Raw genomic sequence first — 15,232 nt, forward strand, 5'->3', positions numbered from 1 at the left:
GAAGTCCGGATGAAGAAGATATGGGTAACGGAAGAAACAGGGGCAAAACGGTCAAAAAGTACCAACCCAAGAACATCTAACCGTTTAGATGACTTATCTAACCGGTTAGATGGCCAAAAAACTCGACCAAAACACTTCCCACACTCATCTAACTGGTTATGAAACCCCATCTAACCGTTTATATGTGAAGGAGGCAGAATGGGTAGTAAGAAACCCTAGCAGCAGGGGTTTTTCTAGAAAAATTGGGATTTTGAGGGCCAAGATGACATTTTCTGGAAAAACACAAAGAAAAAACCCCACTCAAATCGAGTTTTCTACATGACTCGCCAGAGAATTCGAAAAAACCCCACTGTAAAATGCCCAAAATGCCCTTCCATGAAATTTGGTCATGAAGGTCCTAAAAGCTTCTAAATTGAAAAATAGAAGCTGAAATTTGCGATCAATTTTCGATACCAAGATGGCATTTATTGGAAAAGCACGAAGAAGAACCCCCCCCCCCTAAAATCACATTTTCTAAGTAACTATATGGAGACCAGAATTTATTTTCGAAATAAAATTTCCAAAATGCCCTTAAGCAAGATTATGCAACAAAGATGCAAAATGAGTCCGTACAAAGCTCAAATCACCAAGGATGAGGTTTTTCTTGAAAACGATCATGCACACAAACGTAACTTACCTATTTGGATGTGCTACAATGGTCCATGGCCTAAAAATATAGCCGATGCAAAATTCGACACCCTAACGGCCAAAATGACAAAAATGGAACTTAGAATGAAAACTCGAAATTCAAAACTACGAAATGGTTTCAAAATACCATTCGGCCCTTGGCCACAGTTCATACATGAATAATGAAACCCTATGGAAGGATCAAAATAGAATTCCCACACCTAATGTAAACATGGTGAAGCAATAACTCAATATTTTTCAATATTTTCATAATATTCCACGAAGTCAAAAATTACATAGGATACAAAATAGATGTCATTGGCCTTCGGCCTCATCTCATACATGTCAAATATATTGTAAAGAGTGTACTCATGTACACAATACATTTTTTAGAATCAAATACACACATTTTGACAATTAAGGCTACAGGTGGCATTCCAAGCCAATCTTTACAAAAAAGAAAGCCCTCAAGTCCACAATCATCCAAGCCAATCTTCACAAAAACTGAAGCCCTCGAGTCCACAATCATCCAAGCAATGATGAAAATCTTAACCTTGATCCCTGTACCTGAAAAATGTCCCCACTAAGTGGATGAGCAACATAAAGCTACTCGTAGGAAATGAGGATGCATCGACCTATGTTTTACAAGTTTGCTTGATTTAGTTATTGTGGTTCATTCCACTTAGTGTCTATGTCAAAGGTGATACTCAGGGAGCATCCTAGCTACCTAAGATCATTTCTAGCATCAATCGCCTCAGTCATGCAATTTTAACAACATAGGGTCATGCTTACACAAAGTAACAACATAGGAGTATGCTTATACAAAGCAACAACATATAGATTCTCAAGGTTAACAACTTGAAGTCTAAAATACAACATCAACTAAATATAACAATTTAGCATAATTAGAATATCTAATACCACACATCAAGACATAGGTTTTCTAAGTTATCAGATAGAAATCTAAAATGCAACATCAACTAAATATAACAATTTAGCGTAATTAGAATATCTAATACCACACAACAAGACATAGGTTCTCTAGGTTATCAACTAGAAATCTAAAAGTGTGAAATCAACTAAATATATCAATTTAGTATGGATGTACTTGACAACATCAAATCGCCAAATACCAAAACCACAAGTCACAATTAAACATTGGTTGTCAACTTGGAATTGAATTCGAAATCAGATAGTAGAAGACTTAGACATCACGTCTCGGATTTCCACTGAGAACAAAATGGTTATTCCAGGCACTAACCCGCAGGGAAAACCACATGTAACAAAAGCCGAACTTTAGCCATATCACATGTAACAACAATGTCTTAAGACTCCAAAATGAACCAAATAAGTTCATAACTTATACATATTACTACTACATAGTAACAAGTTAGCAATATAACTCTCAATTGTTCATAATAAACATTTCATATTCATAATGCTATGAAATCACAAGTCAACAATATATTCATATTAGAAACATATTCTCATGAATATAAATTTAACAATAATGCTTTTTAATACATATAACATAATCAAGTGAATACATCACAAGTCTAAATCTATACTCTTAAAATAGAAACAACTTCTAAAACATGATTAGATCCATGGATAAACAAGATAGAATTTAATTACATCAAAATAATTAAACTCTCTAAATTTCAAATCATTTCCAAATAGCCTCAATTTAATATATAATAAAAGACATATCATGGTCATTACATATATTTATACAAAAGTTTAATTAGGCCCATGGAACCACAAAATAGATTTTAATAATTCTCTTAATTAAAGTCTCTAGATTTCCAAACTCAACCAAATGCTCTCAAATTAAAGTATGTTAAAGAACATGCCATGACTTAATTTAAAAACATATTACAACTCAATTTCGTGCAAGGTACAGCCATGAACTTTAATGTTTCACAAAAGATAAATATTAATTAAAAAGAGCAATTCTTATTTAATTAATCCCAATTTAATGTATGTTTACCAACATATTAAAATAAGAGTTTCTACCATACCACAATTCAAATCCAAATTTCTCATCATCATGAAAATTAAATCTTATACAAAGAATTAAATATTTCAAATTTCCTAGATTTGATACAAGTCATGCATATAGGTTGTATAAACATGAAAAACACACAATACAACACATATAAAATCCTAAAACATTCCCTACCTCAATTTGAGATGAAATCTCAAATCCCTACCAAAATAAATCGGCTCCGAATCTGACGAAACTCCTAAGTTTTGTCGGGGACAACACCACGAACATGAATCCCAAGAAAGCCCCATCAAAAACACAACTTGACTTTAAACCCGAACTCAAGAAATGGCCAAAACGAGATTCCAATCGGTTGGAATCGAAGGCCTCGCCAAGACGAACATAAAATGCTAAGGCACTATGACTTTTCATTGAAGGGAAGAAGCTCAAAAGAGGAGAGAGAAAATGGTAGCCATGGGAGGAGCTTGGACCGGCCAGGAGAGAGGAGAGAGAGAGAAAATTTTGACTTTTCATCCACTAACCCCTTATTTATAGAAAAACTCAAAAAGTGCCCCGAACGGGCCCCGCCGGGTCCGGAAAAGTGAAATTTGAGCAGACACGCTCAAATGGTAAAACTCCATGGACGAAAAAGATTCCAAATGAGAAAATATGAACAACGGAAGAAATGGCATCAAAAAATTGAGTCCCGAGCAGAACGTTTTGCCTAAAACAAGTTTGGCGCAAATAGGGGAGAAACCCTGAAATTGGAAAACATCGACCAGGAGGAAATTCTAAGAGTCCACGACTCGACGAAATGTGAAAATGAATCTCGTATGAGGATCCAGGTTCAAAACAAGGCATTGAGCAATAACTTTCATTAATTACAAAATTGCCCATCCAAAAAGTGAAAATTGCGAAACTACCCGAAAATGAAAATATCTTCCAAAAGATATTTTCTTAGATACCCTTAAAATAAAATATCTTCAAAATATCTTTACGAAAAAATCCCAAGAAAAGGAAATGTTTCCAAAGAATAATGCATCCATGCCCCTATGGACACCGGGAGCAACCAGAGTACTTTCTCACGAAAGTAAAGATACGTATCTCATAGAAATCATTGAGAATGAAGATACATGAAGTCAGAAACCAACTCCAAACGCAAGAAGTGTGGTTACGCAAACAAAGTGCCAAACGGAAAAAAGATAAAATAGGGAAAATGACGTAAAGTGAATAATGTCGAAAAATGAAAAATGTGGAAACGACTCGGTCCTTAAAGGAAGTTGTCAATCCACAGAAAAGAGTCTTGGAAATCACTCCAGAGCACTCAAGATGACACTAAGTGACATGAAATTAAACTCAGAAAGGAAAAAGATCAATAGAAAAAAATATCCGTGAAAATCTGAGGAAAGGGAAAGGAATGAAAATGACCGAGTCATTACACAAAGTGAGTTGATTTATGTGAGATCATTTTTACGGGGACTTATGTCCATATCATTGAGGAATTTTTTGATTCGTGAGGTGAGCTCGATGCTATTTTGAGGATAGCTTTTGGAGACTTGTTTTAGTTTTGGAGATCTAGATGTGGCTGACTCTTAGGAAAAGTTTTGGAGGATCCCTATTGGATATGGCTTGTTTGTGGAGTTTTCTCGTCCTAGCTATGGCTAGGCGTAGTTTTGAGGAATCGTAGTTCTGATGATTGGTTGTGGATCAAAATTAAGGAATTTTGATTTAGCTTGGTATTGCCAAGCACGATTCTAAGAGACTTATTTTGTAACCTCGTTCATCGAGATTATGATGTGTGCCACTTGGTGGACTTGTATTTCGAGGATTTAGTTATCCATGATAGGATGTGGATCCGATGTCTGATTACAATGTAGTCTTGTAGTTGATCTGTTTCAGGGAGAAATGAAGGACTTTCGATGAAATGTCTTGTTGTGAGGTTCATTTGATTTTTGTAGGCATTGATTTGCTTATCGACCTTTGGATTCTTTATTGATGTTGTTAATACGAGTATTTTGAGACATTGGAGTTGTTGGTTTTGTTGTATTGAGGATTTGAGGCCTTAAGCATAATGATGCCTATAACATTGTTGTCAGAGTTTAGGATTGGCTAAGATGGTCTAGAACGTCTTTGTACCATATTCCAACTTTCACAGATGTCAGGTTTCCACATTGCTTTTGGCTATGATCGTTTGTGACATCGATGTCATTTGCATCAAGAATTTCATGGGTAGACTTGGTGGGGGGCAGGTTATGAATTAGTGCCTTATATTGTCATGCTACTGTATAAAGTTGTGTGTTGCGGGCGATTGCTAGTTGCCGTCGATGCTACCTTACTGATGAGTAAGTGTGGGCGGGCACTAGGTACTGTCATTGCTACCACACATTTAAGTACGTCGTGGGCGGGTCCTAGTCGCTATTCGTACTGCCATATCATCTTTGTTCAGTACCTTGATTTGATACGTGGTTATCTTGGAGTTCTTTTGGTGTTTGTTTTTGGATCGGTACGATGGTTCATCTGGAGGGATGCTTACGGTTATTGTTTTCCATTCTTTTGTCTGACCTTGGGTTCTGTATGTGAGTTCTGACTTGTCGTGTGACCATGTGGTCACTTTTCCTCTGAAAGGTTGTCTTGTCATGAGCACATGGGTGCAAATGACACTGGTTTGTGGATTGTCTTTCAGTTTTGAGGTCGCTGGTGTAGCGTGTTGTGTGGGATACTCGGAGATGTACTTCGTAGTTATCCTAGTTTCACCTTTTGTTTTGTTGGGGCAGGATTTCAGGAACGAAATCCCTTTAAGGTGGGAAGGTTGTAATGACCCGGTCTTTTTTCTTCCTTTCTTTTTCTCAGATTTTCACGGATATTTTTTTTCCGTTGATCTTTTTCCTTCCTGGGTTTAGTTCCTCGTCGCTTAGTGTCATCTCAAGTGCTCTGGAGTGAGTTCTGAGACTCTTTTCTTTGGATTGACAACTTCCTTTAAGGACTAAGTCAATTCCACATTTTTTCGTTTTTTAACACTATTCACTTTTCGTCTTTTTCCCTATTTCGTCATTTTTTCTATTTTGTCTTTTTCCCGTTGTCACTTTGTTGGTATAACCTCATTTCTTGTGTTTAGAGTTGGTTTTTGACTTCACATATCTTCAGTCTAATTGGTTTCCATGAAATACGTGTCTTTACTTTTGTAAGAAAGCACCCCGGTTGCTCCCGGTGTCCATAGGGGCATGGATGCATAGTTTTTCAGAATCTTTTCTTTTCTTGGGGTATTGTTCGTAAATATCTTTTGAAGATATTTTATTTTAGGGGTTTTTAAGGAAATATTTTTGGACGACATTTTCATTCTGGGCATTAGTGCAGTTTTCACTTTTTGGTGCATAACAGGTTCATTTTTGCATTTTTAACTTGTTTCGGTCGACCGGTAGCTTGTTTCGGTTGACCGATGGCCTTTGAATTTCAATTGAACAGTAAAAGTCCAATTCCAGTAGCCTTTTTCAGTTTCGAGCCACAAACCGGTCGACCGGTTTATCATTTCGGTAGACCAAAATGAAGGCTTTTTTCCTTCTTTTTCCTGGCTCATTTCGGCAGATCGAAGGTCCATTTCGGTCGACCGAAATGGAGCTGCCTTGTAGGTTTTGTTTGGTTGATTGTCTCTTCAGGCCTTTATCGCTTCGTTCCTTCCTACTAGATTTTATTAATCTTGTGTAAGCCATTTAGTGGTGTTCTTAGTTTAGTTTGAACTACATTTTGTCACTTTGGTTGTTATTGGTGCCATAGGGTACCATTTGACCCTTTTCATGTTAGTTTTTGCTTCCGGTTATTTCTTTGAGCTCCGTGACTTCATGGAAGGTCATATTGGTGTCTTGGGGATGGTTTGCATCTCTATAGACTTTGGATTTACCTTTTGCTTCCTCATTTCGGATCCGTTATCAGGTCAACTTTCAGTTTATCACAGTACATACTGAGTTAAAAAATTCAGGGTCGTTACAAGGCCAAATGAGGAATTGTTTACATTAATGCATAGATCTCGCCATGCCCTCTGTTTTGCCACAAACGACATCCAAAAATTCCAACAATTGAAGAAGGAATTAAAGATTGAAGTTTTGAAACAAAAAGAAAAGAAAAAAAAAGAAAAGAAAGTGTGAGAGGAAGAGAGTGCCGGGGAGAGAGAGAGAGAGATGTGAGGCCAAAATGGTGGCCTCTTGGCCACTAAACAAAAATGGTGAGTCCCATTTTTAAAAAAATATCTTTTTCTTTTAATTTTTCCACCGCAAAACCATATATATATGCTCTAATTATATCATAGCTACAAATTTAACATTTAAATATAGTAATTTATGAACAAAATATTTATGCATGGTACGTAATTGACCCAAAATAAAATCCCCGTACGCAACAATTTCGGTAGTGGGTCCCACCTAGGACTGTCCGGTCTGAAAACGAAAAAAAAATGCCGAAATGACAACCCCTACATTTCAAAGAGTCCTGAACTCAATAAAATACCTCAACCAGTTCTCGGACACACTCGACACACCCCATGGTGTTTAGTACGCAAAACGAGAAAAGACGAAAATACCCTCACAAAATAGAAAATTCCAAAAAATTGGAAAATGAAAAAAAAAATGGAAACATTACAGTAAAAACGATCACACTTTAAAAGGGTTGGAGCATTCAAGGAGTGTTGTCTGATCTACCTGCTACTCTTCTACAAAGATTAAGCATAAGCCTGAGGTCAAATTACTGTTCGACGGGGCATCGCAAAGGTAGAGGATTGTCAGCAATTAGTGTTTGGTAGAACGATAGGGTGTGAGCCAGATTCAAAGTTGAATGTACTTTGCTTCAAGTATAGTGGATCGGTTTACTTTGGACTGCACAGTCCATAAGGTTTTTCCCATGTAAACAGTTGACGTATTTTATCAACTGAGATTTCCTTGCTAAAATCTTGGTGTCATTTCTAATTTTATTTTGCTTTATTTTATATTGCATGATATTAATTTATTAATTATTAAAATAAAGTAAGATAGAAAAATACAAGATCAATTTTTAAAATTATCAAAACTTTCTAGATATTCCGCTGCGTCGGCTCACATCTATTTACAAAAACAAAAAAATTCTCTAATGGCTTTGATGATGTCACATCCAATGATAGGCCATGATTTTTGGAAGACAAATACATTAAAACAGTGAGAAGAAGCATGATTGAATATTAAAATCACTAGGAATTGCAATAAGGTCATCAAAAGAGTGGGGAGGAACTGACCTGGACACGTGGTGTTGAAAGAGATGTGAACCAGCGTAGATCATGGAAATGGTTGACAATGGCTTCTTTGATCTGAGATTCACCTTTAATATGTGCATCATTTGAATCAGTGAGTGATGGTCTTCTTTGTATTAATTACTCCTCCAATTAACTTGAAGAGAGAAGTTCCTATCCCTTAATTTTTTTTTTTTGGTTAAATTCCTATCCCTTAATTGCAGCCATATAACTCTTGATTTCTGCCTTGGATTTTGCTCCTCCACATTTAATAAGCAAGCATAATTGTGTAATAATGATGCCTCGAGCTTTCTCAGAGTGGAGCCCATTGGATTGATATCAAGGGCTTCTTGGCAATGGTTTAGCTGTTGCTTGGTGTCAGAGATTTTATGTGAGGCTTCAGAGATGGCTTGAGGGCTTTTAATTTCTGAACCACCTGGAACATTTTTGTGCCTCTGATGTAAGAGTTCCAAGTGAGAGAAACAGTTGACATAAACTAATCATTTGATGCCCATGAATTGAAAATTTTGAAGGCTTCATGTTTCCTTTGAAGAGGATCCCCAAGCCTAACCAAAATAGGACTGTGGTCAGAGAGGAAATGGCATTCTGAACTGGGGAAAAAGAGATTCCATTTATCATTTATAAGAGCTTTATTAAACTTCTTTGCAATGTTTGCAGTCCCATGACTTTTATTGTTCCATGTGAACATAATACCTCTGAATTTGAGATCATCAATTTTTCAGGTCTCTGTACTCAGCAGCATCTTGTTGAATTTCATTTCGATTTTTCAGCCACCGAAGGAGTGATTGTTTGAAGTGTAACTGACATATCAAGTTGAAGTTTTCGAGGAAAGCAGGCGCCCAAACTAGAAATGCAAAATTATTTTCAAAGTGAAAAACATTATTTAATAGATGGACTTACAAATTGCAAAGCAAAGTGGTCAATAATAAATAGATTACATTAATTAAATCATGTGGGGCTCACGTAATATGTTTTCTTGTAACATTTTTAACATTACTTAGTTTGACCTACTTTGTCCCGAACGCATTACGAAAAAAATCCTCCCAAAACCAGGAGTACCATATCCTAATTATAAATCATTTATATATATCTTGTCACATAAATAAAGATTTAGATTCTATTGCTGCATTTTTAGTTGGTGGGTGGTACCATGTTATGGGTAGTCCCGAGGCTTTACTGTTTTTTCGGTAGCATTACTCTAGATATAATTCATCAAGGATGCATTCCATAAATATGGATTCATAAGCATGCATTAAAAAACACAATATAACTTCATTTGACACTGCAACAGATTTTTCCTTTTCTGGGTAAAGGGTAAATATATATTACATAGGAAAAGAAATTAAACAAAGCACAGGGGCATCCCCCAGAAAACCAGCTGAAGCTAGGGAAAGATAAGAGTTCACAAGAGAACAAACGGAACGAGTACAACCAACAACAAGAGAGCCAAACCAGCAGGAACTGCTCAGCAAACAGAAACCAACAGCAGAGAACAATCCAACTGCCACATGACCTGACAAGTGAACTATGGAGCTGCCAAGAAGAGCCAATAAAACAAGCAACAAAAATATTAATTTACTATGAATATATATATATATATATATATAGGGAGAGAGAGAGAGAGTGAGAAGCTAGTATTTAGGTGCTTTTTGAAGATAGGAGCCATGCAGTGAAGTTTTGGAGGGTAGCATTATCGGCTCTGTAGTGCTTTTGTGTATATCCGAGCAAATCTGACCACGTGAAGTCTGGGTACTTTCTTGGCCCTTCTCTGCACACAAGATCCTCCGGAGGTTTTACCACCTTGTCTTCGCTAGGGCACATGAAAAACGCCAACGATACCCTGTCCTTGTTACTGTTCACCACTGCTCTGTGCACACAACTCTTATATCTTCCATTTGATAATGCCTACACATCCAAGAAAATGGATCAAGTCAATATATCATCATACATATATACAAACATACAAGCAGATGTCTATGTATAATACACACACATGTATACTTCATCGCCTTTCAAGTGTTCCTCATTCAAGCAAAAGCTACAAAAGAAATATATATGTGGGCAATGATTTATACATGAATGCATGATTTTGACAATGGTGGGGTGCAGGGACGGACCAGAGAAGTATGTGAGAGAAGGCAACCTTTAACAAAAGAATGTTATGGGAGACAATATTGAAAATTTTCTCTAATTTCGCAAACTCAAAATTTTTTAAATATAGAATTTTGAAAAGCAAAATTAGTGAGTAAAATTGCAAAAACAAAATTTCAGTGGTGGCAATCACTGACAGGGACGAATCAGAAACTCAAGTGAGGAGGGACAATATTGATTTTTTTAAATAATTTCAGGGTAATATTTTATATGTATATATATCAAAATGACAAAATTAGTAGGATAAAATAGTGAGAAAAAAGAATCAGGGGCAATTGCCCCCGGGCATACCATGGGTCCGTATCTAATTAGAGGTCTATCCCTGGTGGGGTGATCAATAAATCAGCTAGCGTATCACCACCAAGGGCTGTAACATAGTAATGCTTCATCAGCTTTCAAGTTGAAGGTTCCGGTCCTCACATGAGCAAAAGTACGCGGTTGTGGAAGTATAAAATCATAGTTTTGGGAGAAAATAGTGGTAATATAAAATAAAAAATAATTTATAATTTGAATTTCTTGGACAGCAACCCCAACAAAGGGAACAAGTATATAATTTGAATTTCTTGGAAACATACTGTGAAGGTATCACCAATGTTGATAACCAGTGCATCATGTCTAGGGCGAACAGACAGCCATTTGTTGTTCACAAACACTTCTAATCCTCCAACCTGATCTTGATGAAGTATGGTCAAGGAGGTTGGATCGCAATGAGGTCCGGTGCCAAGGACAAGGCCTGGCTCTTGGCAAGATGGATAGTAATTCAATCTCATTATAGAGCTACAATCTTGGAAGAAATCTTTGTAGAACAAACGATCGACTCCCAAGCTAATCCCCAATATCTCCATGATTGAGAGAGAGAGCTTTTTCATCGATTCACAATATTTCTGAAAAAGCATTCTACAGAAAGTGGCAAATTTCGAACCATGTATGAAGTTAATTAGTGCTTCTGAATAAAACTTAGGGTAATTATAACAAATTAATTAGCAATAAATATAGAGATGATATTCGCACAGTGCTTTTGATCAGATACATGTACTTCACATTTAAAAAGGAAATGATATTACAGTTCATTACTTCATACATAAGAGAATCCAAGTATTAGTGAAATGCATCTATTGACAAAGATAAAAAATAACGGTTGGAAAGTGCTTTCTTAAATATCACCATCCTCTCTCAACCCAAAAGGAAACGAAAACCTGATGAATCCACCATCAAAAAGTATAATAAATGCTTTCGAAACATAAGTAAATTATATATATGTGTGTGTGTGTGTATTATATGAGTGCTTGTAACAATTAATATATAGGTCAACTGATGGGGGGACAAGGGCTTTTATATGTCCGAAGAGTCCAAATTCGAACTCTTCATCATAAATATTAGGTCGAAAAATAATTTAGGGTGAAAATGTGCGAGTCACAACACTATTGGCTCGGATCATCATTTCGCTGGCCATTTTGACTGTAATCAAGTGATTTGTTTCATCTATGCAAAATAAAAGATAGTTAAATTCTTCACTAACTTGTATTTGGTAAAGATGACCGATCAAAACAAATTAATATATGTAAGAGTAGGAAGATATAAAATAAAGCCAGACAGCGAACTCTTCACCATCACCTTCCTCTCTCAACTAAAGGTTTTATTGGTAAACCATTACCAATAAAACCATTGGTAGCTAGTGCTTAATTGTATCTACAAATTAAGAGAGCATACCCGGTGTGCTCCAATTCTTTGCCAAAGGCCGATTCGAAGAAATCTGTGACAACAGAATCCGAGCCATTCTCATGGAAGCCAAAAGATAAACATTCCTTCCAAGGTAACTTGGATGAAAACCGATCGGCATGAGCACCGGAATAGCCCCATGGCCTACCAGGTTTCTTTAGAGCCATTAGTTTCTTGCCAATGGGTAGCTTGAAGAAAGCATTCACATGTTCATGCGCTTGGTTAAGTAGTTGCGCTTCAACACCATGGTTGATAACTTGGAAGAAACCATGGCTCAAGCATGCTGCGCTTATCAGCTTGGCAGCACGCTGCATTGCAAGCTCGTCGCCACTAAAGAATCCCTCGAGATCCACCACTGGCTCATTGAGTTCTTCATGAGCATGAACTAAGTCCCCTTTGGGCCACAAAAATTCTTTTGGTACGCTAGTATGTTTTAGCAAATGTAGGTCGGAAATAGAAGCATTATGATCATTGCGCTCCAATGCTGAGCTCACAAGCATGGAGGTACTCGAGTCCATTGAGACAATAGAAATAGACACGAGAGAGAGAGAGAAAGAGAGAGGAAGGCCGAGCTCACACTTTGGAGATATTTGGCAGTGGGTTTATATAGCAATGAAGTCATATACGAGGAGGGACAGCTACTCTCTCTCGAATGTTTTGTGTCAGACCAGACCTTTAATGTCTTTTTCCAAATTAAGTTTAGGCCTTTGAATTGGGACAATGGTATTTAAGAACCATCTATGCATCTATTCGTTAAAATATTGTGTACGTTGAAAACTTTAATTTTGTAATTTTTATGTAATACTCTATTTTCCTTATTTGCTGAAAAAATATATATTTAATTTACCTTTAATAGCACCAATCAATATCCTTACCTTCTATATCTCTGGCCAACCTTAATTACCTTATATATTGGGAATCCTCAAAGAATGTATCACGCCTTGTGCTTGACTTTTATTACATTTTATTACTTATTGTCTTGCCCTCATTAAAATAAACTTACTTTTATTGGTTGTAAGAACTTAATTAATACAATTCTTCCTCCAAAAACTTGGCGATATTTCTGGGATTTGAACCCATAACCCTATACTAGTTGGATCAGACCGTGCTATCTCTCGTTAGATTGGATCGTGTTATCTTATTTGAAAATCAATTAATGTCCCATGAAGATAGGACACGCCTGTGCTATCTCTCATTAGATGTTAGATTGGATCGTGTCATCTTATTTGAAAATCAATTAATGTCCCATAAAGATAGGACACGCCTTTTACGGTATTCAATCCCAAGCCCACGTGTGCAAGGAGTGGCATTACAAGCTACACCAACCAACATAAAACATGTGTTAACATGCTCATATTCAACCATTATTGTGTCAACTTTGAATAGGTCCCCAATCCAGACATGCACACTCCTATGATGGCGCTGCACCAACCCTCTTGTAAAATACTCTTTTTAAAATTGTCAATTCCTTGTGTTAAAAGTTAAGATTTTTTTTTTTTTTGGCAAGGCCATCTAGACTCATTACATAAACACATGAACTGATGGTCTTTCATATTGGAGTCCTAAAAATGTTAAGCTTTTGCAAGTGTTTAATCATTTTATCAATTCATTCATTAGAATTTCAAAGCTTTTTTTTTTTTTTTTTTTTTTTTGGGGGGGGGGGGGGTGGGGGGAGGGCAAGAAATCGCCTACACTCCCACATATCCATATCCATACGAGAATTGAACTCTCAAAAATTACTTTGAATGATGAAAAAGTAACACTGCCACAGTCCTTGGTGGTTTGAAAGGTTTAATCACTATTTATAGTAACCCCACTCTAAAAAATCATATGAAATTAGAAAAAATTATAATCTGCATGCTATCTAATTATCAAGAAAAATTCTTGTGACGTAGTATTACATAGGCTTACAATTTTTTTTTTTTTTTTGGTGATAATTACATATCACCATATCGAATTAGGATCAGGAAAATTATTTTTGAAATGATATGTTTTTGGCCTACATGAATACAAGATTCAAGCTTTCTCAATCTGAATAGAAAATGACAGAGACTCCTTCACGTGAACTTCTGGTTTTATTCTATTTCCTAGGACACCCTTTTTCTTGGAGGGTCATGTAGCCCTGCTTGTCTAGTTGTCTCCTTCAGATAAATCTGATCTACAATCTTTCTAAAGAAAATTACTACCAAGTGTTACTTTGTCTGTCAAAAGACAAATAAGTCCTATAAATTTGTTTTAGAACCAATAAATCTTATTTTTAAAATTCAGTTTCACTTCAGTTCTAAATCACTCCAACTTCCATTTGTAACGTTACTAAATTAGATATAAAATTTAGACTCAAACCTTCATTTATATCTTTCAAATTCGATATAATATTTAAACAAAAATAGCATTTTATTGACATTTTTTATAGAATATTTAAATTTTGTGCATTAAAGTCATTATTCATACTTTTCAAACAAAAAAAAAAAAGAAAAAAATTGTTATTCATTCTAAACAAGATATTTATAATTGAAGTTTGTGTAGGGAAAAATCCCCACTAATCTGAAAGTGACACTTGTGCAAGTAAAGCACTGATGACAGCCAAATTCGAGTCCACGAGGAAGCCAAGGATGGAATGGTTTGGTTGGCCCGTTCTATAGAAATGGGCCAATCGACCAAAGAGCACGAATCAAGCCCAAAACAAATGGGTTGTAGTAGCTTGTTGGACCTAAATAGATTGCAACTCCTTGTAGGACAAGAAGTGCTCTAGTATGGAAAGAGGAAAAAAACTTGTCTAGTAAGAAAGGAGTCCAAAAAGATTCTATTAGGGTTTTACCTAGGGGGAATACTTGATATGACACCTAACACAACTCAAACATGACATTAGATAAATGAAATTGGGTTTAGCTTAATTTTATTTGTCTCGTAATCCCTTCGATCCGAATTAATAAGATAATTAAACGTGTCTTGTTTATGTTTGATCCGTTAACCCGTTTATAACTCAATTAATCTAGTCATCTAAACGTCTCATATTCGTATTAGAAATGATATGTTTAAATAAATGTGTCTGATAAATGTATCGTGTCCATATTAGGAATGGCTTAAACATATCTTATCATGTCATTTTATGTCTTATCAAGTGTTAACCCATTTACTAAATAGGTTAGACATGCATGTCATATTACTCATGTAATAATTGTGTCGTGTTACCCGTATAATAATCATAAAAAAAAAAATGCAAACATTAAACCAAATTACATCAACCAGTGAATGTCCATGGCCAAATCAAAACAAAGGAAATTAAGTGTCGTTACCTTATGCGCAATCCAAATATACCCCATGTGTGTTTAATTTTTCATTTTGATTTCTACAAGAAGTAACTCCAACTCTAACAATAGCTCTTATACCAATTATTAAGTTCAAATCAATAATTAATTTGCAAAAATCAAGAATAATGC

The 15,232-nt window shown here is 35.9% G+C and overlaps 1 protein-coding gene across 1 annotated transcript; it reads right to left on the reverse strand.

The window, feature by feature from the left end:
* Positions 1 to 9,174: 9,174 nt before the first annotated feature.
* LOC132273236 (gibberellin 20 oxidase 2-like) lies at positions 9,175 to 12,345 on the reverse strand. Its single transcript, XM_059774237.1, has 3 exons — positions 11,784 to 12,345; positions 10,649 to 10,970; positions 9,175 to 9,827 (listed from the first exon to the last, which is right to left on the reverse strand). The coding sequence occupies exons 1-3, from the start codon at positions 12,308 to 12,310 to the stop codon at positions 9,561 to 9,563; spliced, it is 1,116 nt and encodes a 371-aa protein (XP_059630220.1). The 5' UTR covers positions 12,311 to 12,345; the 3' UTR covers positions 9,175 to 9,560.
* Between the last annotated feature and the right edge of the window lie 2,887 nt (positions 12,346 to 15,232).

This window comes from Cornus florida, unplaced genomic scaffold, assembly GCF_030987335.1.
Source record: "Cornus florida cultivar Cherokee Brave unplaced genomic scaffold, ASM3098733v1 CherokeeBrave_3.0.0_Hap2_Chr09, whole genome shotgun sequence".
Classification (NCBI taxonomy): Eukaryota; Viridiplantae; Streptophyta; class Magnoliopsida; order Cornales; family Cornaceae; genus Cornus; species Cornus florida.